Source organism: Oncorhynchus clarkii, chromosome 17 (genome assembly GCF_045791955.1).
Source record: "Oncorhynchus clarkii lewisi isolate Uvic-CL-2024 chromosome 17, UVic_Ocla_1.0, whole genome shotgun sequence".
Lineage (NCBI taxonomy): Eukaryota > Metazoa > Chordata > Actinopteri > Salmoniformes > Salmonidae > Oncorhynchus > Oncorhynchus clarkii.
In genome coordinates this window covers 40521747-40549371 of record NC_092163.1, presented here as the reverse complement: position 1 = coordinate 40549371, position 27625 = coordinate 40521747, and the positions used below count along the sequence as shown (strand labels likewise).

Sequence of the window (27625 nt, the reverse complement as noted above, 5' to 3'; positions counted from 1 at the left end):
AATTGTTTGACTTAGTTGTCCATTTGGACTGAATTGATCAAAGCATTGAACAAAGCATGTCTAAGAACCTTTGAACCTTTCTATGACAGAACACGACCGGTCACTTACGTCTGCAGCCAATGAGGGGGTCTCCGTAAGTGTTGTCAGGGCATTCTGTACAGGTACGACCTCCGAACCCTGACCTGCACTGACACTGACCCGTACTCCGGTCGCAGGTGTCACCATGGGAGTTGGTGGGGTCACAGCGACAAGGCTCACAGCCGTGGGGGGAGGAGGGGTTCCAGTAACCACGGGAACAGAGTTCACAAGTCAGCCCCTGGTGGTAAGGTCGACAGGGACACTGACCGCTCACAGGGTCACACACACTGGACAGGGAGCCCTCTGCACTGCAGAAGCACTCTGGAGAAGACATACAGTCAGATGGGGATAGACATACACATACATTCTGGACACCACCACAGTATGGCGAATACAGTTGTAAGTAATCATAACACAGGGAGAGTTTATGAACGGGTTCAGGGTCAAGGGTGAAAGGCGACTCACTCGTGCAGCCCAGAAGGTTGGAGGCAGTCAGGCCATAGTATCCCATCTTGCAGCGACACGACCCTGTGACATCATCACACCGACCCCCATTCTCCGCCCCCTCTGCACTGCAATGGCAGCCTGTACAAAACACAGGGAACAAAACACAACAAAGATATTAGAACACTGCAGCATATTGTGGTGCTGATTAAACCTATAGTAGGAGAGAACGAGGAATAAAGGCAGTAGTATTTGATGAATATATATTATTAAACCCGGTCTTAAGATCACTCACGTGTGCAGGCATCAGGCTGGTCTATGCTGCTCCGGTGGTTGAGTTGGTATCCAGGGGCACAGCGGTCACATTTGGGCCCGGTTGTGTGGTGCAGACAGCCCTCACACACTCCCCCACTCCTCCATCCGCTCGCCTCATACACAGATGGGTCGAAACGGCACCGCTGGGCGTGGTTGTTACACTCACAACCTACAGGGGGCAGCACCAGAGGAAATATTCAACATATCATATCAACGCATCTGTGGCTGCATGTGTTCCGTCCACTCACTCGCAACTGTACTGAGGGTGTTCAGTCTCCATAGGAAGATGACTTTTATTTGCTGATTATGCGCTACTTTAGTAAAGTCCTCCTACTCCTGCACACATGCAAATAATCAAAAAGATGCAGTCGGTGTATTAAGGCATCAGTGGTTGCGTACGTTTGCAGGTGTGTGTGTTTCCCTCCTCTGCAGATCTCCAGGGCAGGTCGTTGTAGAGATCAGCACATTTCTCACAGTTTACACCTGCTGTGTTGTGCTGACACTCACACTGAGCACTAACCTGCAACACACAGGGAGAGTGAGACACATTCAGAGGGTGAATGTGCAAGACAAAATATTTCAATGCTTTGAACGGGGTAGTAGTAGGTGTCATGTTTCCCGTGGGTATAAACAATGGTCCACCACCCAAAGGACATCCAGCCAACTTGACACAACAGTAGGAAACATTGAAGTCTACATGGGCAGCATCCCTGTGAAACGCTTTCGACACCTTGTAGAGTCCATTCCCCAACGAATTGAGGCTGTTCTCAGGGCAAAATGGGGTGCAACTGAATACTAGGAAGGTGTTCCTAATGTTTTGTACACTCAGTGTATGCGCCTATGTGTTTTCGGTACAGAGTATGTGAGCATAGTTGAGTGGTCGGCACTTCCTTTTCCAACCGCTCTTCTAAAAACCGCTCTGTCCTCACGGGGGGGGGACAGATTCGCTCCATTCATTAAAATCACAATATAACCAACACCAGTCTGTTGTTGTGACTTGGACCTACCATTTGGTTTTGAAGTACTGAAACCAAACCATATGATTTGAATGAAAAGTATTTTAATAAACATGAAAGGGTGAACGTGAGAATCACTCGTCATTTCAAATAGGCTACATGTCATATTAAACTGAAGCCACACCCACTTTTTAAGATGGCAGCAAGCATGTCCTTGGTCCCATCAGTTTGTCGCTGAAAAAATTTGTACAGATTTTTGTTGGTCTCCATCTACCTATGGTTCATCTGGCTGTAAACACACTGGACAATAGTACAATATTGCATACAGAGTCAATGTGCCTTGGATGTTTGTGGACTATAGCGCTTGCCACCCTCCCAGCTTCTACCAGCCTGTACTGAAAACTACCTCCAAGGTGTTTCTCTCCTGGCTATCATACAGGTATGACCTCCGTTGCGTTGCTGTTTTGAAGGTCCCCAGCATTTCATGGCCTTGAGTAAGTAATAGTTCTCTCCTTGCTCCTGTTATGCTGTCGAGTTTTGTGCCTCTTGGTTGTATTTATTGTGGGTCCTAGTGCTGGCTGATTTCTAGTCTGTGGTTGGGTTCTGGCTTGCTGCCTATAACTGTGCTGATTTAATCTAACTGTCACACTGTGTAGATTGATTGACTTTTAGTTGATTCCTCGCCAACCCATTTTATTTGCATGGATTTTAACCACTTTCCCCCCATCAGGGGAACTGACTTTTACCAGACTGGCAGCAACCACTTTTAGAGACTACGGTGAACGTTTATTCCCATGTAGGAGCTGCAACTATTTTGCACAGTTCCCGGGATAATATTGGCCGGCCAAATTTCCAATGTGGAAACTGTCAGAATATATCAGAGTAACAAATTGAGACATTGCAGTGTATCCTGGATAGGTCCCACTTTAAGACCTTTTCCTTTTCTACTCCTCAGCCTGGTCGTCGTGCCACTGCCTCGCCCCCGTGTTGCCACTCTCTGACGGGCTGCCCTGCAAAGACCCCTCCCTAGTGAAGTCACCTCTCCCCTCGCATCTCACCCAGTCCTCCTATCCTACCCCGACCTCCCATCCCGGCCGCCCCTCCCCACCCCCCTTGGAGAATAAACCTGGCAGATGCCACGGTTATCGATCCTGCATCCCAGTGGAGGCACGTCACACACCCCAAGCCCAGCGCAAGGCAGCTGTCTTTTGATGAATGGGGCTGAAATGGCTTTGGGGGATCCCATCCTGCTGACCCAACAGTTTCTCCCACCTGCCAGAGATTCCTGCTCCTTCATCCTCTACCCTATCTCCTGAGGGTACAGCTCAGAAGGTCTCTACCACAGGCCCGTATTTCCCGGGCTCCCTCACACATCAGACCTCCCGGGCTCCCTCGCACATCAGACCTCCCGGGCTCCCTCGCACATCAGACCTCCCGGGCTCCCTCGCACATCAGACCTCCCGGGCTCCCTCGCACATCAGACCTCCCGGGCTCCCTCGCACATCAGATCTCCCGGGCTCCCTCGCACATCAGGCCTCCTGGGCTACCTCGCACATCAGGCCTCCTGGGCTACATCGCACATCAGGCCTCCTGCGCTACCTCGCACATCAGGCCTCCTGGGCTACCTCGCACATCAGGCCTCCTGGGCTACCTCGCACATCAGGCCTCCCGGGCTACCTCGCACATCAGGCCTCCTGGGCTACCTCGCACATCAGGCCTCCTGGGCTACCTCGCACATCAGGCCTCCTGGGCTACCTCGCACATCAGGCCTCCCGGGTGCCAAGGGCTGCTGCTGTCGTAGTGCACGTGGGATCAAATTACATTAAAAAAAGGGCTAATCAGAGCTAATGAAACAGGATTTTATTGAGCCGATCAACACCCTCTGATGGGCTCTGAAAAGCCTCCAATTATCTCTGGTCCAATATCACTGTCATGTCTAGTTCTGATAAGCTTCCCAGTAAAGCAATGAAAACAATCAAGCATCCCAGAAAAGTGCTAAAAATAGCCCACATTAACATATGTAGCCTAATAAATAAGGTTCATGAAATCTAGAAAATTCATATACTGACCATCTCAGAAACTCACGTAGATAATATATTTAATTGGTATAGTGGTAGCAATACCTAAAGCCCAATCTTGTAGGAAGTTGATATAGACCACCGCGCAAGAGTCAGTATCTGGATAATATGTGTGAAATGCTTGATAATGTATGTGATATCAACAGAAAAGTATATTTTCTGGGAGACCTAAATATTGACTAGCTTTTGTCAAACTGCCCACTCAAGAAAAAGCTTAAAACTGTAACCAGTGCCTGCAACCCTGGTTCAGGTTATCAGTCAACCTACCAGAGTATTTACAAACAGCCCAGGGATGAAATCCACATCCACATGTATTGATCACATCTTTAGTAATGCTGCAGAAATCTGCTGTAAAGCTGTATCCAAATCCATCAGATGTAGCGACGACAATATGGTAGCCATATCTAGGAAAACCAGAGATCCAAAGGCTGGACCTAATATTGTGTATAAAAAGGTCCTACAAGAGGTTTTGTAGTGATTCCTATGTTGATGTAAAGAATATTTGCTGGTCTGTGGTGTGTATTTTACCTTTATTTAACTGGGCATGTCAGTTAAGAACAAATTCTTATTTTCAATGGCGGCCTAGGAACAGTGGGTTAACTGCCTGTTCAGGGGCAGAATGACAGATTTGATGTACCTTGTCAGCTCAGGAATTTGAACATGAAACCTTTCGGTTACTAGTCCAACACTCTAACCACTAGGCTACCCTGCCGCCCCAATGAGAAGCAACCAGACGCTGCACTTGACACATTTATGAAATTAGTTACTCCAGTTACTAATAAGCATCCACCCATTAAGAAAATTACTGTAAAAACTGTTAAATCCCAGTAATTGATGAGGAATTGAAAAATGTTATGGTTTAGAGGGAAGAGGCAAAAGGAATGGCAAATAAGTCTTGCTGCATAACCGATTGGCAAACACACTGCAAATTGAGAAATCATGTGACTGAACAGAACAAAAATTATAAAAAACTATACTATGAAACAAGGATAAATTATATAAAGAATTATAGTAAAACGCTTTGGAGCACCTTAAATTACATTTTGGGCAAAAAGGCATACTCAGCTCAATCATTCATTTATTGAATGAGATGGCTCATTCATCACAAAACCCACTGATATTGCCAACTTTATTGATTTTTTAATTGACAAGATTAGCAAATTTAGGCATGACATGCCAGCAACAAACGCAGAACCAACACATCCAAGTATAACTGATCAAATTATGAAAGACAAGTGTTGTAATTTTGAATTCAGTAAAGTGAATGTGGAAGAGGTGAAAACATGATTGTTGTCTATCAAAAATGACAAGCCACCTGGGTCTTGACAATTTGGACGGAAAATTACTAAGGATGATAGCGGAGTATATTGCCACTCCTATTTGCCATCTCTTCTATCTAAGCTTACAAAAAAGTGTGTGCCCTCAGGCCTGAAGGGAAGCAAAAGTCATTCCACTACCCAAGAACAGTAAAGCCCCATTTACTGGCTCAAATAACTGACCAATCAGCCTGTTACGAAGGCTTAGTGAACTTTAGGAAAAATTTGTGTTTGACCAGATACAATGCTAGTTTACAGGAAATAAATTAACAACAGACGTTCAGCACGCTTATAGAGAAATGCATTCAAACATGCACATTCAACTTACACAAATGACTGATGATTCGCTGAGAGAAATTGATAATAAAAGATAGTGGGAGCTGTTTTGTTAGACTTCAGTGCGGCTTTTGACATTTTGACATCGATCATAGTATACTGCTATAAAAATGTATATGTTATGGCTTTATACCCCTTTACACTGTGGATTGAGAGTTAACCGTCTAACAGAACACAGAGGGTGTTCTTTAATGGTAGCCTCTCCAACATAATCCAGGTAGAATCAGGCATTCCCCAGGGTAGGTGTCTAGGCCCCTTACTTTTTAAAATCTTTACTAATGACCTGCCACTGGTTCTGAGTAAAGCCTGTGTGTCTATGTATGTGGATGACTCAACACTATACACGTCAGCTACTACAGTGAGTGAAATCACTGCAACACTTAACAAAGAGCTGCAGTCAGTTTCAGATTAGGTGGCAAGAAATAGCTTAGTCCCACATATTTCAAACTAAAAGCATTATATTGAGACAAATCATTCACTAAACCTCAACTAAATCTTGTAATGAACAATGTGGAAATTGTGCAAGTTGAGAAGACTAAACTGCTTGGAGTAACCCTGGATTGTAAACTGTTATGGTGAAAACATATTGGTGCAACAGTAGCTAAGATGAGGAGAGGCATGTCCATATTAAAGTGCTGCTCTACCTTCTTAACAACAATATCCACAAGGCAGGTCCTACAGACCCTAGAGGGACTTGGGAAAATTACAACTGGCCCAGAACATGGCAGCACGGCTGGCCCTTAAATGTACATGAAGAGCTAACATTAATAATATGCATGTCAATCTCTCATGGCTCAAAGTGGAGGAGAGATTGACTTCATCACTACTTGCTTTTGTAAGAAGTATTGACTTGTTGAATGCACAGAGCTGTCTGTTTAAACTACTCGCACACAGCTCGGACACCAATGCATACCCACAAGACATGCCACCAGAGGTCTCTTCACAGTTCTCAAGTCCAGAACGGACTATGACAGGCGCACAGAACTACATACAGCCATGTAGCCATGGCTCTCTCTATTCCACATCAAGTAACTCACGCAAGCAGTAAAATCTGATTTAAAAAAAAAATACAGATAAAAATACACCATGTGGAACAACGAGGACTGTGAAGAGTCACAAACACAGGTACAAACACACATACAAACACACATAACATACACAATATATACACACGTACACCTGGATTGTGTGTAGTAGTAGAGTAGTGGCCTGAGGGCACACACTTAATGTATTGTGAAATCTGTTGGAAAATGTATTTTAATGTTTAGAATGTATATTATAATGTAAATTACTGCCTTCATTATTGCTGGACCCCAGGAGGAGTAGCTGCTGCCAAGGGGATCCATAAGAAATATAAATAAATATAAATACAAACAGTATATAAACACTAAATAGGTCAGGAATGGAAAATGGAACAGCAATTAATTATTTAGGCTATATTATTTCAATTATTTCAAGGCTCTAGCCTACAAAGAAATACATTGTGAAGCATTCGTGAGTGCGACACACTATGCTGGTTGGGAGTCAGGGACATTAAACGCTCAGCATTTAAACATTTTGTTGTATAAAATCATTTTAATCTATAAATGGTCCATATAGGTTGTGACCTACTTAGAATTAAATGTAAAAATAAACAAAAAATGTCTTATTAGGCTCAGTCTACAGTGCCTTTAAATTCATTTTTAGAAACACCAGTTTGGCCAGAGTCTGTGGTTTCTGGCTCATGTGATGGTGTCTGGAGAGCAGGCCAGTAGCGAAGAATATCCTCTCCACGCTTGCAGAACCACTAGGGATGCTACATACCCTTTTGTCCACTCTTGCCAGGCTGGACAGGGATGCAGAGTTTTCTTCTTCTATAGGTAGGTCTAAAAGGTTTTTAGACAAAATAACCCATTCAAAACGGAAAGCTCCTTACAAGTTGGAATATGCCAGGCCTATTGGGCCAAAATCAATAATGGCTTATTGTATAGATGATAATAGAAAAAAATGAAGGAAACTTTTAAAGGATCTGATTTTACATTTATAAATACTTTGCTACAATGACTAATTAGCTACCCACCTTGTTCCTGTCTTGTAACATGTGCATGTAGTAAGTACACCATCATGCTTTTGGGATAGGTGTCTTTTCAACTCCATGACTAGCTAAAGCAAGTGGCTATAGCAGCACACAAGTAGACTACAAATGCACGCTGGGCTGGGCATGACGTGAGCACATGAAGTGAGCGCTATTGGAGTGGGCGAGAAGGCCGATGCTCCATCCTTTGGGAATCTCGCTCCACGCTCCAGTCAAATTGAGCACGCTTCTCGCTTCGCTCCGCTCACATACTCAGGTTGGGTATAGGTGGTTGGTAATAGTCTTAGGCAGACAGCAGTTGGCCTGTAGATGTGTGTTGTATGTGTTAGGTATACTATAACTGTGTTGGCAGTGGTATCATACCTGTGTGCTAGGCATCTGGTTGGCAGTAGTATCATACCTGTGTGCTAGGCATCTGGTTGGCAGTAGTATCATACCTGTGTGCTAGGCATCTGGTTGGCAGTGGTATCATACCTGTGTGCTAGGCATCTGGTTGGCAGTGGTATCATACCTGTGTGCTAGGCATCTGGTTGGCAGTGGTATCATACCTGTGTGCTAGGCATCTGGTTGGCAGTGGTATCATACCTGTGTGCTAGGCATCTGGTTGGCAGTAGTATCATACCTGTGTGCTAGGCATCTGGTTGGCAGTGGTATCATACCTGTGTGCTAGGCATCTGGTTGGCAGTAGTATCATACCTGTGTGCTAGGCATCTGGTTGGCAGTGGTATCATACCTGTGTGCTAGGCATCTGGTTGGCAGTGGTATCATACCTGTGTGCTAGGCATCTGGTTGGCAGTGGTATCATACCTGTGTGCTAGGCATCTGGTTGGCAGTGGTATCATACCTGTGTGCTAGGCATCTGGTTGGCAGTGGTATCATACCTGTGTGCTAGGCATCTGGTTGGCAGTGGTATCATACCTGTGTGCTAGGCATCTGGTTGGCAGTGGTATCATACCTGTGTGCTAGGCATCTGGTTGGCAGTGGTATCATACCTGTGTGCTAGGCATCTGGTTGGCAGTAGTATCATACCTGTGTGCTAGGCATCTGGTTGGCAGTAGTATCATACCTGTGTGCTAGGCATCTGGTAGGCAGTAGTATCCTGCAGACAGCGGTTGGCATGGCCGTGGCAGAGGCAGGTGCCCATCACTCTCATCTCTCCGAGGGCATAAAACAGAGAGGGGGTGCGGCCGGGCAAGCGGGGCACAGCACCCAGCTCAGTCAACTTCACCCGCAGGCCTGTCAATCCTGACACCTCTGGGGACCGAGAGAGAGCTGTCAATCACTGGGCAAAGCATCTCATTGAATCAGGGATGTTCAATCATGAAAGGTGTAAGTGGCTCTGGAGGAGAGCACTTGCTAAATGGCTAAAATATAATGCATAAGGACATTACATTGTCCATAGTAACAGTGGGTGTTGTCCATAGTAACAGTGGGTGAGTGTCATGGATGGGTAAGGGAATATGGTTGATCATGTTTATCTTACCTTGAATCTTCTGCCCATTGGGGACGCTGATGCTAGAGAACTGGCCCAAGGGGCTGAACTGAATCTGTGTAATGCAATGAGGAAAATCAAAAAGAGGAACAGCAGAACATTTCATCTCTGGATAACACAAATTATCATGGGAATTTCCTCCAGTTTCCAACGTTGTTACCCCGTTATCTCATAAACCCGACCCTACATTGTGGGAGCTAACTGTCTGCCTAGGGAGACTACACCCTTACGGTCTGGTCCTGGTAAGAGTTAGCAGGGACGGGGGGTAGGGTGTAGCAGTAGGTCTGGTCCAGAGAGCGTGGCATAGTCATGGCAATGCCAGGGAAGGCCGAGCGACAGTCTGAGGCCATGTAGAGTGACGGTTGCCAGGTTTGACCATTATCCAACGTCCTCTCCACCACCAGCGCACTAGGACGGGGACCCTGTGTATAGAGGCAACCGTAAAATCAGTCCATAAGATTGTACAGCATTTTAAAAAAAAGACAATTCTGCCCTTGCACATTGGAAAAGCCCTGACCATGCTGCTCTGGCAGCTGGGTCTTACCTTGAAGGTCAGAATGATGGTGTCCAGCTGAAACATGTTCTTTAGGTCCAACTGTAGGGTGACCGGACTCACGTCTAAAGAAACATAGGTTGTCTTTATTTTGGTGGGTCACAATAAGAAAGTTTTAGGATGGGTCACTCACAACATGTGTCCTGTAGCTCTGTAATCCCCTCACCTTTCCTGGCCTGCCACCACCTGTTGGGTCCAGCGGTGGATAGAACGTTCTGGATGGTGTGAGCCAACTGACTGGATGGGTTCCTGGAGTCACAGGTACAGCACTTCATCCTCCACTGAGATAGAGAAAGATACTACTTAGCATAATTGACTGTATATAAGGTCATGCAAACAAAGTATGTTTGATTTTTAGAATGTAAGGGGGATAAAAAAATAAAAATAAATCTAAAGATATTTAAATACATCTAAACCAGATTAGATTGGTTTATCATTAACGTTAATGGTTGTGTTCCAACGGTTGTGCTCAAGCTGTGCTCTGCCCTTTGTCTTATGCAATATAACCCAGAACTGTAACAGTACACACACAGTGTGTGTTTGTGTTTGGGCATGCATGCATGCGTACGTGTGTGTCCCCTGACCTCTTTGTAGAGAATGTGAGTTATTGGTCAGCACACATTCAAACAGCACACTATTCGTGGGAGGTTTATATGCCTTCACTTTGACAAGAAATCCTAATTTATCAGACAAATGTGGACTGAGGGAACGCGAGAGCAATCACACAGCAACCAGACAGAACAAGGTATCAGTTCCTCCTCCAACACAATGGAACCACTCACAACGACCAATGTGCAAGTAAATGTTCATGTGGATCTTCCCACAGACCCCACAGATAACACTGAGGTAAAGCCATGATATCTCAAATCAATACAACGCTGATGGGAAGGCTCTTGCATAACACTAGTGAAGTGGTTTTTCTACATGCATTATGTGACCCAAGATCACTTGGTCCACACACAGGACTAAAGTCTGCAAAAACACTACAGTGAATAGTGTAGTATTTGCTGTAGTATACTGTAGTATTTACAGTTAACTATGGTATAAATATTGTAGTAAAAGAAAACTAGTATATACTATAGTAATTCATGTAGTGTTTTTGTATGCTGTAATATTTACTGTATTGTTTTTGTTTTATTATCTTTGACATGGAAGTGGAGGCTTTCTCCTTCAGGAATCCTACTGGGAAAAATACTAAAAGAGCAAATGTTCCATAACCTGTAGGTATGTAGGACTGGGGTCTGAACCGCTAATTCAGCGCTTCGCTTCGTTTTTATAACCTGTAGGGTTCCCACTAACTGCTGTCCCATATTGAGATATTGAAGAGGGTAATGGGCAGGGTATTTGAAAATAAGATACTGTAGAATTTACTATAGTAAAAAAAAAGGGTTGTGTTTTTGCAAACTGTAGTGTATTTGCGGATTATTTCTATTTTTTTTATAATACTTTCGTATTTACTATAGTATTTTACAGTATATTACAACGTTTTATAATAAGTACTACACACGACCCAGGGATACTACAGTATGTAATATAGTATTCTACAGTACACTTCTGTTTACTATAGAATTCTATAGTAAGTATTGTAGTATTCTATAGTTAACTGTAGTACTGTAGTGGGTTCCCTGACCGCCAACATCCTTCTACCACCCCTTGCGATCAAAACAATCACTACCAATACCTCCAATGACCCTCCCCTCCAACCCCCTCGTCTCCACTACCCTACACCTCCACCTCCACCTCAGCTTGCCCTGGTCGGAGCGGGTTGAGACTGGGGCTGGAGCAGTTACTTGGCCTGAGTCAGGCTGGCTGGCCTCTCTAGTCTGTCACAGAGACCATGGCTTTGTACCTCACCAGGTGAATGGTTACACTGGACATTTCAACACCAGCTATGGCCACTGTCAATCTATCCAGCTTGCTCGTTTTCTTTTTACTACTCTCGTTTTCCCTCTCCAGGCACCATCGCATGAGCCTGTAGCCACAGACTCTGGCCAAACTGGAGTTTCTAAAAATGTATTCAAAGGCACTGTAGACTGAAGCTAATAAGGCATTCTTTCGTTTCATTTGTATTTAATTATATGTCACAGCCCATGCGCAATTTATAGACTAAAATGATTTAATACAACGAAATGTTATCTAAGTTAACATATGGCATTGTTTTAAGATGGTCATACCAAGGACTACTTAGCTATTTGATTGTGAATTTTAAGACTCCTTAACGTATCAGAACATTGTCTTTGTCGGAACACTCTCTCTCTCTCTCTCTCTCTCTCTCTCTCTCTCTCTCTCTCTCTCTCTCTCTCTCTCTCTCTCTCTCTCTCTCTCTCTCTCTCTCTCTCTCTCTCTCTCTCTCTCTCTCTCTCTCTCTCTCTCTCTCTCTCTCTCTCTCTCTCTCTCTCTCTCTCTCTCTCTCTCTCTCTCTCTCTCTCTCTCTCTCTCTCTCTCTGTCTCTCGTTTGCTTACTCACTCTCTTTCTCTCTCCTTCTGCCGACCCCCCCCCCCCCAATCCCTCCGAACCACGATTTCAAAAGTCAACAGGCAAGCTGCTGATTTCGTCAAACAAACTAAAATCTGTCTGCACACATGCGCCCACACACGTCTGCGCACACACACACACACACTTACTGCAGTTTCAGTGTACAAACACATTATTAATACACTGTTATAGACAGAAATGTGTCCACTAATGTGTAAAGTATAGTCCATGTTGTATAACAACTTTAGACTGTAATGTCGATTGGATGGCAATGATATGATAATATTATTGTCTTCTGGTAAAGTCCCTGTGAATTGTTCCCTAACCAATGGCGTGGTAAAGAGGGAAATATATTCTCCTGTACTGTATGGGGACAGTGGGTCGGAAATTGACACCCTTGATAATGATGAGCAAAAATGGCTGCATACAATAAGTAATTCAAATACTCATCTATATTGTATCCTATGGGACTCCCAATCACATCCGGCCGTGATTGGGTGTCCCATTGGGCGGCTCACAATTGGCCCAGTGTCGTCTGGGTTTGGCCGGGGTAGGCCGTCATTGTAAATACGAATTTGTTCTTAACTGACTTGCCTACTTAAATAAAGGTTAAATATAAATACAAATGAAATGGTCTGACAAACACCACTCTAGCTCTGTCACCTTTCACCACAGATGTGGAAGAGGGAAGGGTAATATTGGCGGATACGGTGGATTTTGATGGGGACTTTTGTGTTATGTTAATTAGATTTCCACAGGGTTCATTTAATACAATGAAACGCTGTTTAAACACTTAATGTCCCTGACTCCCTACCAGCCTAGCATGTCGCACTCGCAAGTGCTTCACAATGTATTTCTTTGTGGCTACAGCCTTGAAATAATTGAAATAATATAACATAAATAATTCATTTCAGTTCCTTCTGACCTATTTAGAGTGTTTTTATATGCGGTTCAATATGACATGGAGCCTATGTGAAAGTATGAGCGCTTCTAACATTCACCTTTTCATGTTTATTATAATACTTTTCATTTAAATCCCATGATTTGGTTTAAATACTTCCAAACCAAATGGTAGGTCCAGGTCACATAAAATGGATGGGTGTTGGTTAAATTGGAATTTTAATGAAGGAAGCGAATGGAAAGGACTTGGAGCACAGGGCTTCTGAGTGGCGCAGTGGTCTAAGGCACTGCGTCACTACAGTCCCTGGTTTGATTCCAGGCTGTATCACATCCAGCCGTGAGTCCCACAGGGTGGCGCACAATTGGCCCAGCGTCGTCCGGGTTTGGCCGTGGTAGGCTGTCATTGTAAATAAGAATTCGTTTTTAACTGACTTGACTAGTTAAATAAAGGTTACATTTAAAAAATTAACAGGAGTGCTGTGCAAGCACTGATGAGCGGGATTTTCGACCGCTCAACTCCGCTCACATCCTCTGGTTGAAGGCCGGAGACTGAGATGGCCATTGCACTGTATATCCCATGCAAAAAAACAAATCCACTTTCAAACCAACAACTCCGGCCATCAGAATCACTGTGTTATCTAAACCCTTTTGAGATGTGTGACTTGGTGGAGGGAAAACAACGTTTGATTTCACCTCATTTGAACATTTTGTCATAAAGAGCACATGTTCAACTTCATTTAAAAAAAAGTGTTTTCCCATCTCAAGAGGTTTTAAAACTAACAGGGTTGACGATTTAATTTGAAATCAGCCATGAATCCCCTTGTGACAGGGGAAATGTAGGTTTGTTGTGTGCAACAGGGAGGGGATATTGCATGCAAGCTTCAAACATTTCTAGCCTGTCTATCTATGGGTCACAGGGTTGACGACGTGTTATGTTCAACCCACTCCGTTTCCCACTCCATTTCCCACCACAAAACACCAGAAAATGGCCAAAATGATTAGAACCGGCTCACCGGCTTTTACACTATGATTTGACTATGAGATGTTCAACGCTTCTTTTGAAACATTGATAGTTTCACCATATAAAAACTAGAGTTCAGTTCACATAACAGGGTTGACCTTAAAATTAGGGACAGGTTTTTTTTTTTTTTACTTTCAAATGAATCACTCATCATGTTAAATAAATAAGAATCCTCAGAAAAGACTTAGTCAAAGCAAGAAAATAACCAGGGCTTTATAGTCATTATAATCTTCCTGTCAGTCACAGAGGGTGCACAGAGGGACATGTCAAAACGCCAAATTCTGTCACTTGAACCAGTCTTTATTCATATCACAAATCTGAATGATTGAATTATCCATGTGGTCTATATTAAAGAGCACTTCATTGAATGTGATAGGCTTTTCAAATATCGGTACATCATTTCTAATTCAAATATCAAAGGGCCTCATTTTGTGGAACAACCCATATGCTCTGGCATCAGCCCTGACCCTGGTCTGTCAGTGTGTCTATTTCTGGACCAGTGGTCAGTACTTAGAGATTGACCACAAGACAGAGATGCTAAAAGGACAGCACTGTTCCTTGTTTGAGTGGCTTTCTAAGACTTTGAGTGAATGTATCGTTGCTAGTGAACAACATTCTGGCTATTCATTAATTACAGAAACAACTTCCCAATTCGTCAGAACACAACCAGCAGCATCAGATGGAACACAAACTATAATTATTGTAAAAAAATTAAAAATAACAATCCCACATATTGGAGAAGTAAGATAAATGCATTCATCCTGCTAGCTTGGGCTTCTAGCGTTATAGCTTACAAAGGCAGCCCATTTCTGATATTTTGCCCAATTATTGGCAAAAGACCTGATCTGATTGCTCAAAAAACTAATTAGTTAGAAAAACAAACAATTGGGTTACCTGTGTAAACACAGCCTTTTTAAAAATACAGTTTGGTATCGTCTGCTTCAGACACAAGACTTCCTGGACCTGGTCAGTGTCCAGACAATCAGTGCCCCTTAGGCTGCATTCTGCTAAGGATAATATGGAGAAACTCTGCCAGACCACTGGAATCTGACCAGAATAGATTAGTCTGCCAATGTAGCAGCCTGTATCAAAGTGTGTTTGTATGGCCAGCTGGCTGGCTTTTTGGACCAGAGGACAGACACTAACGCCACAGAGGCATGGACCATGGTACCACGGGGAGAGAGTTCTGGCCTGGGCCACTCATTTTGCCCCTCCTTCTGGGCGGCAGGGTAGCCTAGTGGTTAGAACGTTGGACTAGTAACCGAAACGTTGCAAGTTCAAATCCCCAAGCTGACAAATCTGTTGTTCTGCCCCTGAACAGGCAGTTAGCCCACTGTTCCTAGGCCGTCATTGAAAATAAGAATTTGTTCTTAACTGACTTGCCTAGTTAAATAAACAAAGGTTAATAATAAGCCCCTTATTGGTACCTTTGAAAAAAAAGTATAAAGCCATCACAATTGAATCAGATTTCCATGGTGGGTGGACTGGTGGCAATATTTGATTCCACATTTTAAATGTCTGCATTACACTCACTGTAGGAGGCTGCTGAGGGGAGAACGGCTCATAATAATGTCCGGAACGGAGCGAATGGTATCAAACACCTGGAGACTATGTGTTTGATGCATTTGATGCAATTCCACCTATTCTGCTTCAGTCATTAACAAGAGCCAGTTCTCCACAATTAAGGTGCCACTAACCTTCTGTGCTGTATATCTCTCAAAAATGAGAACTGTGGAAAGGTACTACACAGGGAACAATGGATAATTCTATAAATAAAGACAAAAATGTAAACAGAAAATATATGAGTAAATATATGAGTAAAAATATATGAGTAAAAATCATAGTCTGAAATTAGGTCACAGATTGGAACCTGATATGGTTAGTAGGCTCGACCTGGTCTCGAAGCCAGCTATTGGCTAAGATCCCCTCCCTGAGGAAAATGGGACCAGCCTTGCCTTTCTCATCTCTGATTAGTTCATACCAAACCCTGAAGGAAAATCACTTTGAGCCATGTTGGCTTGTTGCTATCGGCAACTCTCTGGCAACTGCCGGTGCCAAGGGCGTGTCAAGGGTAGAGGAGAGTGTTGGGCAAGAGAGAGGAGTCTCGCAGTCTCACTGTGCCAAACCAAATCCAGAAATACACTCCAGAATAGATCTGTCAGCAGTGGACAGGAAGGCCAAGCCTCCTATCCACTCTCTCTATCACCTACTGTATCCTTGTTTCTACCCCCTCTCTCTATCCTTCTCTTCTATACCTCTTTCTGTCACACCCTGATCTGTTTCACCGGTCTTGTGCTTGTCTCCTCCCCCCTCCAGGCGTCGCCCATTTTCCCTGTGCATTTATACCTGTGTTTTCTGTTTGTCTGTTGCCAGTCTGTCTTGTCTCGTCAAGCCTGCCAGAGTTTTTCCAGTACTCTTGTTTTTCTCTCTAGTCCCTGTTTCATAGTTTTCCCGGTTTTGACCACACTGCCCGCCCTGACCCTGAGCCTGCCTGCCATTCTGTACCTTTCGGAATCTGTTCTGGGTTACCAACCTCTGCCTGCCCCTGACACGTTGCTTGCCTGCCCCCTGTTTTTGTAATAAACTTTTGTTTCTTAGAACTGTAGCCCTCGTCCTTCCACTCATAACGCTAATGTCCGAGCTTACCCGAGTTCCCCCGAGAGTCTCCGAGGTTTGCCGACTGGCATTTTTTGGAGCCGATGCAACTCGGCAGAGCTAGGCTGTCTCCAGCCAAATGCTAACGCAGACTTAACACCCAGAGTTGTCTGTATTGCGGAACTGCCGGTCATTATGTGTCATCCGGTCTTTTAAAGAGACCAGGCTCATCAGTATGTATGAGTACACTGGTGGGCCAGTTTTTCTTCTGCTCTTACCTGCACCCGTCTCCATACCATCATGCTGTGGGGCGACCAGTCTATATCTCTCTGGGTTCTCATTGACTCTGGGGCCGACTAGAGTTTCATGGACGCCACCCTGGTGTCTGAGCTGGGCATCCCCACTCAGCCCCTCTCCACTCCTCTGAGCGTTAGAGCACTGGATGGGCGCTCTATAGGCAGGGTTACCCACAATACTACTCCTATCCACCTGCGTGTGTCCGGAACCACAGTGAGTCTATACAGTTTATGCTCATCAAGTCTCCTCAGGTTCCCGTGGTATTGGGCTTTTCTTGACTCCAGCGCCACAATCCCCTTATCAACTGGACTGCTGGTACTATTGTGGGCTGGAACCAGTTCTGCCACGCCCATTGCTTGAAGTCTGCGCAGCCTGCCCCAGGGCATCTTCCTTTGGGCTCAGAAGAAGCCTCAAACCTCTCTGCCGTTCCTGCGGAGTACCAGGATCTCCGGGAGGTTTTCAGCATGACCTGGGCCACTTTGCTTCCTCCGAATCGACCCTATGACTGCAGGATCAATATTCTCCCGGGCACTACACCACCCCGGGGACGGCTGTATTCATTGTCGGGTACGGAGACCAAGGCTATGAAGACGTACATCGAGGACTCCCTGGCTGCAGGGGGTATCCGTCCTTCTGCCTCCTGGAGAACCAGCTGTTTGTCAAGCCAAAAAATGCGAGTTCCATCGCTCCAACATCTCCTTCCTTGGATACATCATCACTGGTGCAGATCCGGAAAAGGTGAGAGCAGTGGTGGATTGGCTCCAACCCACATCCAGAGTGCAGCTGCAACGTTTCTTAGGATTTTCCTATTTCTATTGCCGATTTATCCGGAGTTACAGCACCCTGACTTCCTCCCTGTCAGCACTCACCTCTACCAAGGTCCCGTTCACGTGGTCCCCAGCTGCTGACTGGGCATAACTTGGACCTTAAGCGCCGCTTCACCACCGCTCCCATATTGATCCATCCGGACCCGTCCCGTCAGTTCGTGGTGGAGGTAGATGCTTCAGATGTTGGAGTGGGGGCGGTCCTTTCCCAGCGTTCTGCTCTGTACCTTAAGCTGCATCCCTGCGCCGCCTTCTCCCATCGCCTTAACGCCACGGAGAGGAATTATGATGTGGGGAATCGAGAACTACATGCAGTCAAGATGGCCTTGGAGGAGTGGTAAGAGGGGGGGGGGGGAGCTTCCATTCATAGTGTGGATGGATCACAAGACCCTGGAATATCTCCGTACTGCCAAGTGTCTCAACTCCAGGCAAGGTCGATGGGCTCTGTTCGTCACCCGGTTCAACTTCACCCCCTCCTACCGGCTGGGATTTAAGAATGTTAAGCCGGATGCACTTTCATGCCGCAATTGCCCCGCTTCTACACCCTCAGACCCCGAGACCATTCTTCCTACCTCGTACTACTCTCGTCTGGGGTATAGAGAACCAGGGGGGGCCCGGCTAACCGGATGTTTGTACACGACACTGTCCGCTCCCTGGTCCTGGAATGGGCTCATTCCTCCAGCCTTGCCTGCCACCCTGGCTCCCGTCGTACCCTGGCCTTTGTGCAACAAAGCTTTTGGTGGCCCACCATGGTTTCAGACGCCTCCATGTTCGTCGCTGTCTGCACTGTCTGTGCTCAGAACAAGACTCCTCGGCAAGCTCCGGCTGCCCTCCTTCAACCTCTTCCTGTCCCTCACTTTTCCGGGTCAAATATTTCCCTGGACTTCACCACTGGTCTCCCTCCGTCTGATGGCAACACCACTATCCTCACAGTGGTGGACAGGTTTTCCAAAGCTGCTGATTTCATTCCCCTCCCCAAGCTACCTTCGGCCAAGGAGACAGCCCAGCTCATCGTACAGCACATCTTCCGGATCCATGGACTTCCGGTGGATATGGTTTCTGACCGTGGTCCTCAGTTCTCGTCCCAGTTCTCGAAGGCGTTTTGCACACTCATTGGGTCATCGGCCAGCCTGTCCTCCGGGTTTCATCCGCAATCCATCGGGCAGTCGGAGCGTGCCAATCAGGACCTGGAGTAGACTCTTCGGTGCCTCGTCTCGGCCAACCCCACCACCTGGAGCTAGCAACTCGTGTGGGTGGAGTATGCCCGGAACACCTTTCCCTGCTCGGCCACTGGGTTCTCGCCCTTCGAGTGCTCCATGAGTTATCAGCCCCCGCTCTTCCCGGAGCAAGAGGAAGAGGTCAACATATCCTCTGCCCAGATGTTCATCCACCACTGTCGGTGTACCTGGAAGAGAACTTGGCCTGCTCTTCTCAAGAACACCTCCAGAAATTGTCGACAGACGGGCTGCCACCGGACCCGGCTCCCCGCTATCGTCTTGGGCAGAGGGTATGGCTGTCTACTCGGAATCTGCCCCTCCGGGTAGAGTCCAGCGAACTCGTCTTGTAAAGGCTACCATCGTTTTTCCCGTACTCCTGTTTCTCTCTTTTGTCCCTGTTTTCTAGTTTTCCTGGTTTTGACCATTCTGCCTGCCCTGACCCTGAGCCATTCTATACCATTTGGACTCTGCTCTGGATTACTGACCTCTGCCTGCCCTTTAACTGTTGTTTGCCTGCCCCCTGTTTTTGTAATAAACTTTTGTTACTTCGAACTGTCTGTATCTGGGTTTTCCTGAGGTCTGATACTTTCTCCCTCTCTTCTATCCCTCTCCCTCCCTCTATTCTGTTCCCCTCTCTCTCTGTCCTCCAGTACCCTCTGTGGGGGCACGACGGACACCCAGCCCAGCCATTAAAGGGTCACTGGCATAAGTGCCACTCCCTTGACACCGAGTGATAAAGCCCTGGCAAACTGTACTGCCCAACTCCCCCTCTGTCTGCGACTTAGCTCATCTTCAGTCAGGACATTCCACAGATCACATCACCAGGGCCGCCCCCCTTTTGAAGACCTTCAGATAAATTCCCCCCTCCCCCCAAAAAAACTGAGAGCAACTGCGGCCCCTCATGATGAGTTCAGATGTTTTGTGGCCCCCACTCCATCAGAGTTGTCCATCCCTGGCCTACGCTATCTCCCCTGTACTGAGTTATACAGAGCGTGTCAGAGAGATAGTCGATGCACAACCACACCCTTCGGACATGATTCAACACACACAGTCATACAGTTACAGTAGATCCACAGTCTAGACAAGGTTCTATGGCCTGGGGCACCTCTCTCCACACGCCCAACATTAAAACATCTTTCATGTTAGTGTGATCAGCACAATCATCCAGTGAAGCACAATCACTTTGAGTAAATATCGAAACACAAAAGTGGTGAAGTTTCAAAAACTCAAGGCAGAACCCACAACCAGCAGACAGCAAAAAAAGATCTACAGGCTGGTGTGTGTGTCTGTGTGCCTGTGTGTGCCTGTGTGTGCCTGCAGATACATACTTGTAATTGTGAGTTTTAAGAGCAGAGTGACTGATACCTGCCCTGCCCAGCAACACCAGAGGGTGTGGCTCAGATGAAAGGCTCGACTGTAAATCAAACAGGCAGCAACACAAATTCTTGTCCTTTTACCTGCTTTTACCTCCTAGTTTGTCATGAACAAAAGGATGTTTCAAACTTGTCCCACAAAGAAACCTACAAAAATACACCTACAGTAATTCAATAACTAAAGTATTCTGAGAAAAGAAATGTGCTCCCTGTCAACACATTACATTAGATTTTCTTTGTTTTCAAATCAAACAAATAAATCCCCATCCAATGTTTTTCTCTTCAGGAACTTAGCAACCAAGACTGCGGTCAAATGTAGTTGCAACATCTGGCATCTGTGTGTCTCTGGCACCAGATCTAGACAATTTCACAAATTACACCAACCAGTTCTCCCCTGGCCCTCTATCCATCCACCCTCTTCCTCTCCCCATTCCATCCGTGCACCCTCTGCCCTGGTCTCCTACTGTGCATGGTCAGCACAAAGAGAGCAACAGTCATGCACCTCCAATCTGGACATTGTGTGCGTGTGTGTGCTTGCATTTGTGTCTGCCTGTATGTTTTGTCTGTCTCTCGGTCTTCTGTCTTTATACATACAAGTCTGTCTGTCTGTCTGTCTGTCTATCTGTCTTGTCTTTCTGTCTTGTCTGTCTGTCTTGTCTGTCTGTCTGTCTTGTCTGTCTTTCATGTTTGACTCCATAAAGTTATAGCCGCCCTACAAACCTGAAATGTTACACATTAAAACCCTGGTGAACAACTCATAACCATTAACAGCTATTGCCCCACTTTTCTCCCCTCTCTTACAGTGCCTCCGGTGTCTTTCATAGCAATAAGAGAAGGGTCTTACCTGTCCAAAGTAGGTGCAAAACACCTCAGAGCCGGTAAGACCGCAGGTGGAGGAGGCATGAAGCTGATGTTCCCTACCGAGGAGCAGGTCTCCCATAGGGGGGTAACAGGCCCCCCGAGAACAGTCCCTCTGGGTCACAGCCACTGCTGTCAGGGCTGGGGGAGGAGATCAATTCATCATTATCATCACAGATAGAAGTGTGAACCCAATTACACATTTCCTCACATCCTACACGAAACTATCGCCACAATCTGAATGTTAAGACTAAATGAAAAAATATTTGATATAACTGTAACAACTCAATGATCATTTTCAATTATTAATCAATGAAGTGCTAACACAAATATGGTGGGCACATACCTGCTAAGTGGAATAAAATCCACATCTTTGGTTCCTACTATGAAAAATTATTCTAAAGACAAAAAGGTCAATAAACAATACAGCAAAAAAAATGTCAAAGGTCAGACATTCACGACAAAGACTAGATAATTGGTTGACTGAATAACTGGGAGAAATTACCAATACAGTAGATGGCTACATGAACACAAAACATTTTGAATGACATTGAAAATAAAAAGTCATATAACCAGTGAAAGTGAATTCTTAATCCATGGAGGTGAGGACTCACCAGTTGTAGGTGTATGTACGTAGACACGGGTGTGTGAGTGCTGCTCAGAATCCTTACAAACACTGTCTCACCTGGGCCTCACGATACAGTGTGTCAGAAAGGTAGCTGGCAGACACACGCCTCCCCTCCGCAACCTGCCGGGATGAATACATCACACCTTAATTGGGGAGGACCTGTATGTGCTAATTGCTGGAGTGGAATAAGTGGAATGGTATCAAATACATCAAACACATGGTTTCCGTGTGTTTTGATGCCATTCCATTCGCTCTGTTCTGGCCATTATTATGAGCCGCCCTCCCCTCAGCAGCCTCCAGTGGAAAACATACACACACGAGATAGAACTTCACGTCGTATTCTTCAAAAAAGGGAGGCTCATCCAAAACTAAACAGTGGAGCGATCAACCACACTGAAGAACATAAACAGTTCTCTGTAGCGATGTGGTAAAATATGGTTGTGGGATCGGTGGTTGGGTCAGCAGCTTGTCTCAGCAAGGAGATTAGCCTAGGTATGCAGCGATTGTTTAAGATACAACGTGCGACAAAAACTCTGCTCATCTGTCTGTTGAAAACCATTGTAAATAAAGCCATTATCCGTATTGTTATGTTTGACATGCCCATCTGAATCAGTGTCTCCACACACATACACACCTCTAAATGTATATCCTGCAGGCAGTAAAACGGATTGGCACCACTGTGTGGTAACCCTGGCATTCCGTGGGTTTTGGCGTGTGGCGGTATATGTTGAACACCACCTGTGTGTAATAAAACCTATACTCAAGGCTGCTGGATACACACACTGTTTTTCTCCATAGCCACTGGCAAACATCCCCAGACCAGGGTGTGTTCTGTGGCTCACCTCCGTCTCACGCACGCACACACACACACACAACTGCCAGACGGCCACAGCCGCACCCGTAACTTCCGCATATCCTTAAGGTAAGGTATCCGTGGCAACAACAGGGTATAATGTTTTTTTTTAGAGGGGTGGGGGGTTCTAATGACTAAAGACCACAGACCGTGACGGTCCTAGCCCCCCTTCCCCCACCCCACGACTCAACATAAAATTGGCAACGTAGTCATGACACGTCAAATGTTGTGTTTACAAAGCAGATTTCACCCTGGAAAGATTACAATAGCCTAGAGGTGCAGTTTTATCACAACCAAAGCTATAGCCACTTTTAAAGCACATAGTAGTAGTCTCAGTCTAGCACTGCCTTAGTCCAGTGAATGCAGAACGGTGTATATTAGACTTGCATATTACTTGTCTCTGTTTAATGTGCCATGTGCCTTGCTCTATCTGTGGTGAGACAATATGCTGTAAAGGTCTGAATAATGAGAGACAGTGTGTCCTTCTGATTATATACACACAAACAGCAGTAGGGTGTTACTGTGCGTAACAAAAACTACTACTCATCTCAAATGACTATATACTATAACTATACAAAAGCACATCAGAAGTCACCAACCCCTTGTAATGGGAGAACAGGTCAGAATTGCCAAATGGAGAGTTTCATTCCAAATTGCTATGTATAAATGTTGTTAAATTAGATTGTATTGTTTAAAAAATTCTGAAAGAGATTGGTGTGTTTTTTCACTATCTAATAATGGCATGGGGTTGTTCAATGACAGACATGTATTTGTTTAAAATCACTTGATCGTTTCAGACAGACAAATAATCATGTATTTTTTTGCCAAATGCTATATATCCGCCTCACTCTCAGAGAAATAGGTAACAAATAACGGAAATGTTTTATGAAAGAAATGTACAAATGATGCATTTGCCACATTAATATATAAAACATATTTTACAAAATGATGTACGGTAATATGAGATCTGTATGTAAAACATTGACATTTTAGTCATTTAGCAGACGCTCTTATCCAGAGCAATTTAGAGTAAGTACATTCATCTTAATATAGCTAGGCGAGACAACCACATATCACAGTCAAATATACAGGATATGAACATTCTATTCCAGCTAAACAATGGACATATAGCATTTTTCATACACATATAAAATCTATTAATAAAACAAATCTGAGAACAGTAATATTTGACACACACTTGAAGGTGTGTAAGCAATTAGTTCTGGTGAAAAAACACAAATGTATTAAAAAAATGGTGATGTAGCGTTTTGGAAATAAATGACAAGTGTAAGTGGCCACTAATACAAGGTCTTCATTAAACCCCTCATGGTGGAGCGAGAAAAAAAACATTCACATGCTTAACACTGGCAAAGAGTCCTCTCGTTTTCCACATCTCTGGTTCCCAAAATTACCTCATTGCTCAAATTCATAGGGGATTATGTATGACTGGTCCAGTCAAACTCATGCAATAATAACATTGGTCAGCTGTCCCAAATTAGTCACAGTTTGCTCAGCAAATCGTGTGTGTGTGTGTGTGTGTGTGTGTGTGTGTGTGTGTGTGTGTGTGTGTGTGTGTGTGTGTGTGTGTGTGTGTGTGTGTGTGTGTGTGTGTGTGTGTGTGTGTGTGTCAGTACAAACAGTACAAACAGAGTTCACAGTGTATGCAGACGTGATGGACGTGCCAGTTGAGTGACTGGGTTTATATGGCCTTTGACTTAATTGAAACTGGCCCACTTGTCAAGCTTAACAATTTTATACATAACAATTAAGCACTTTAGCGTGTACAATATTTTGCTGAATGCTGTTGTACATATTTTAATTTTGCTCTAAAAAAGATTAGGCAGGGTTAGTACTTTATGTTATAGCGGATAAACGACCAGGTATTGAAGATGATAATTAAACAGTATCCTAATAATAACAGATGAAAATAGTTTGCTTATTTCTATGTGATTCATCGAATAATTTGGTACATGCTGCTACAAAAGGCACAGAGACACATACAGGCTACACACATAAATAAGCCGGACTTTACAGCGTGGGTGAGAGCGCTTGAGAGGAGTTTGCATCACTATTGTAACACGTAGCTCACGTTCAGCTGGAGCCATGCTCCTGTTTGGGCAGAAGATTGAGCTCAAAGAATTGTCATAACGCGTCACCGAGTGGGCGTGGATTTAAAAAAAAACAGGTCTTTATAAACGAGAAGCTGCCATTGATTAGTGCTCAAGCTACAAAGGACGCCCTGGGCTAATAAATACAAAAGGACAAGAGCACCATACTTGAATAAAGTAAGTAAGCCCACCATCGCACGTGATTGTCCTCGCATTGACGTTGTGATCATTAAAAGTGCTTATTTGTGACAATTTACAACTGCATGCGTAAAAGGTAACACCTGTGACTAAAACTCTCTTCTCTCCCCAGTCAAAATCAGACAACATAAACCATCCGAAATGGACACCATGTACGAAATCATCCCCTTCGCTAAGGAAATGCTGGCGCAGAAGCCCAGCCGGCGCATGTTGAAGGTGTACTTGGTGGGCTCCGTGATTGCCTTCTTGGGAACTGTTCTGGGCCTGGTGGAAACAATCTGCCAGCCCTTCTCCTCTGGGGAGCCGCTGGACGCCGAGCTGGCTCTGCTGATAGCTCGGGAGCAGAAGACACTGGAGTTGGAGGAGGAAATGAGACCGGAGGAGGTAGCAATAGTTTCAGCCACCGAGCAGATCACCATTCCCAAGAAGCTGCAACAGGCTACGGGGGTTCAGAGATGCGCTGGTGCTGTCAACCGACTGCACGCCGCGTAATGAGCGTCCAAGGGCCAGCGCCAAAAACACTGTTACATATTTAAAAGGAACTGTATTAGTCCTTCCCACGCCAAATACGGTGCGCTACATACGCACTCGAAATAGCTACACAAGACGAATGAATGGCAACCTCCAAGCAGTCAACAGAAAAGTTGTCTGACTGGGTATAACTGCGCTTCGCTGCTTTAGGTAGCCCACGTTGACGGGTCAGGTGGAATCCCACAAGCTTAAGTTTGAGTCCCGGGTGGAAGGAAGGCGAAAGATCCGCTGTCGGACTCACTGTCGGCTAATGAGAGCTCGCAGGGCCGCTGCTGTGCAGGCAATGGCATAGCTCAAGCTGCCCGGTTCCATCCATGTTACAAAAATGTAACTTTTGGGATGAGACTTAAAAGTGCTATTTTGTCACTGCTGTAAATATATTAATGTTTTGATACTCAATAAATTATTTGTATTCACAATGTCTGATTGTATTTTTCCGTATAGGGATGTATTATATATAAGCACCCAACTATGAACACTTCCACGATCAATTTTGTAATACAAAAATGAGTATGATACTAACATACCTTTCAATAGTGGCTCTTTTGCCTTCTTACACCACACCAGCCACTAGAGGGCGCCTTCCTGCTGGGTAAACAGAGGGCCCCAAATGTAGCTTATAATTATGATCCCTATTGCCAGTCTTCCTTCCCGCTATTTCCACACCTTTAGACCAATCATTGAATTAGACGTGATCATTGAACTTTGCTTTCTCTTTGAGTAAAATGGTAACTGCTGGTGTTGAGTGGTTGCCATTAAGACTGGGATGAGCTAATCTAGAAATCCACGATTCAATGGATTTCATGCACTTTGCAGCATGAGACAGATAGGAATTTGGGTGAAACAACTCCATTTCACAATATCTGTGTTTCATGTCTGCTGCGAATCATCCGAGTTGGTTCTACACATTGGCTTTAGATGAGGTCACGCCTGCCCTCCCCTTTATAGTGTAAAGTGCTTTATAAATGGCCTCCGTTATTTCCATTGTGTGCCGGCAATCACTCTATCAGGGTCTGGGCTCTAGATTCTAGTCTCCCCTGCAACAGGAAGAAATAGTTTTGTGTCATTGGGTTCGGTGTGTTGACCTTTTCCCCAATAAAGTCTAAGTCCATTGAAGCCTGGCCTAGTTTAACAGGGTCATGAGGCTGACGCGCTGTGGGTGCGCATCATAGATGACGCTCCTTGTGGCTTGGCCGACTGAGATACCGAACGAACAATGTGGCAGCTTTAGCTCAAAGATAATCACATGTATGTAATTCACACCAGAAACTGGGCAGAGCTGAACAGAGCGAAATGCGTCTTCCTCCTCTGTAAATGTGTCTAATAATGTTTGGCTATCCAAAGACAGACATGACACATTACTAGATGGAAGTGCCCTGAATCGAGAGAGATACTGTAGAAAGGTCCCTGAGCTGCAAAACATGTTTGGGTATATTTGCTTGAGAACACTAAAACAACTGAATACGTACCTTGAAAAAAAAATAGACTAATCGAGAAGTCATGTTTCACCAAGGCAACAATAAACCCAGAATCAATGTCAGACTGTAGTGCATACAGGGGTAGGGATTAAGAACCATTCAAACAGCACAGGTTCTCTTTGTGGAAGGAGAGGGATTTGTCCTGAAAAGGTTACCAGTAGTTACAGCGACAACAGCCACAGTTTGAGACTTGTGAGACCTTGCCAAGAGCTTACCATTGTCAACAAGGCTCTCAGAGGATGAACAACCAACTAGGCAGCAATTATATCCAGCTCCAGATGAATACCCTACCTACCCTCATTTTATAATATAAACAGAAGCAGAGATAGACAAGGAGATGGAGAAAGAGACAGGGAAGACAGCAGCAGAGGCAGAGTCGGGAGAGAGAGACAGACCAGTCTAAGTTCAATGTGTTATTCTGCAAAATATCAGACTATTTGAACGGTTAGAAGGTAAATCCATTTGAATTCAATCACTTTTTTGACAGCATCCCTTTTGATTTAAACACAACTTTCCATAAATGTCTGCCCATGGAAGAAATGATGACAAAGTGACTTTTTGGACCTGAATGCCAAAACATTCAGGAGATAAAGGTGCTCAAAGTATTAAAGAGCAAGTTGTGTCTC

General features: G+C 44.9%; 2 protein-coding genes across 2 annotated transcripts in view; one reads left to right on the top strand and one right to left on the bottom strand.

Annotated features, from left to right (window-relative positions):
• LOC139370816 (laminin subunit beta-3-like) overlaps positions 1-21888 on the bottom strand; it is a 30353-nt gene extending 8465 nt beyond the window's left edge. The window contains exons 1-12 of the mRNA XM_071110598.1: positions 21818-21888; positions 21550-21601; positions 21190-21344; positions 9809-9923; positions 9634-9707; positions 9320-9511; positions 9081-9144; positions 8664-8851; positions 1237-1357; positions 818-1006; positions 544-663; positions 109-399 (exon numbers count right to left, since the gene is read on the bottom strand). Of these exons, the coding sequence (XP_070966699.1) occupies positions 109-399; positions 544-663; positions 818-1006; positions 1237-1357; positions 8664-8851; positions 9081-9144; positions 9320-9511; positions 9634-9707; positions 9809-9923; positions 21190-21344; positions 21550-21574 (1534 nt within the window). The 5' untranslated portion in view covers positions 21575-21601; positions 21818-21888. The remainder of the gene's footprint in view (positions 1-108; positions 400-543; positions 664-817; positions 1007-1236; positions 1358-8663; positions 8852-9080; positions 9145-9319; positions 9512-9633; positions 9708-9808; positions 9924-21189; positions 21345-21549; positions 21602-21817) is intronic.
• Positions 21889-24902: 3014 nt separating this feature from the next.
• LOC139370846 (G0/G1 switch protein 2-like) lies at positions 24903-25937 on the top strand. The gene is made up of 2 exons (XM_071110663.1): positions 24903-24969; positions 25103-25937. The coding sequence occupies exon 2, from the start codon at positions 25132-25134 to the stop codon at positions 25480-25482; it is 351 nt and encodes a 116-aa protein (XP_070966764.1). The 5' UTR covers positions 24903-24969; positions 25103-25131; the 3' UTR covers positions 25483-25937.
• Positions 25938-27625: the final 1688 nt, after the last annotated feature.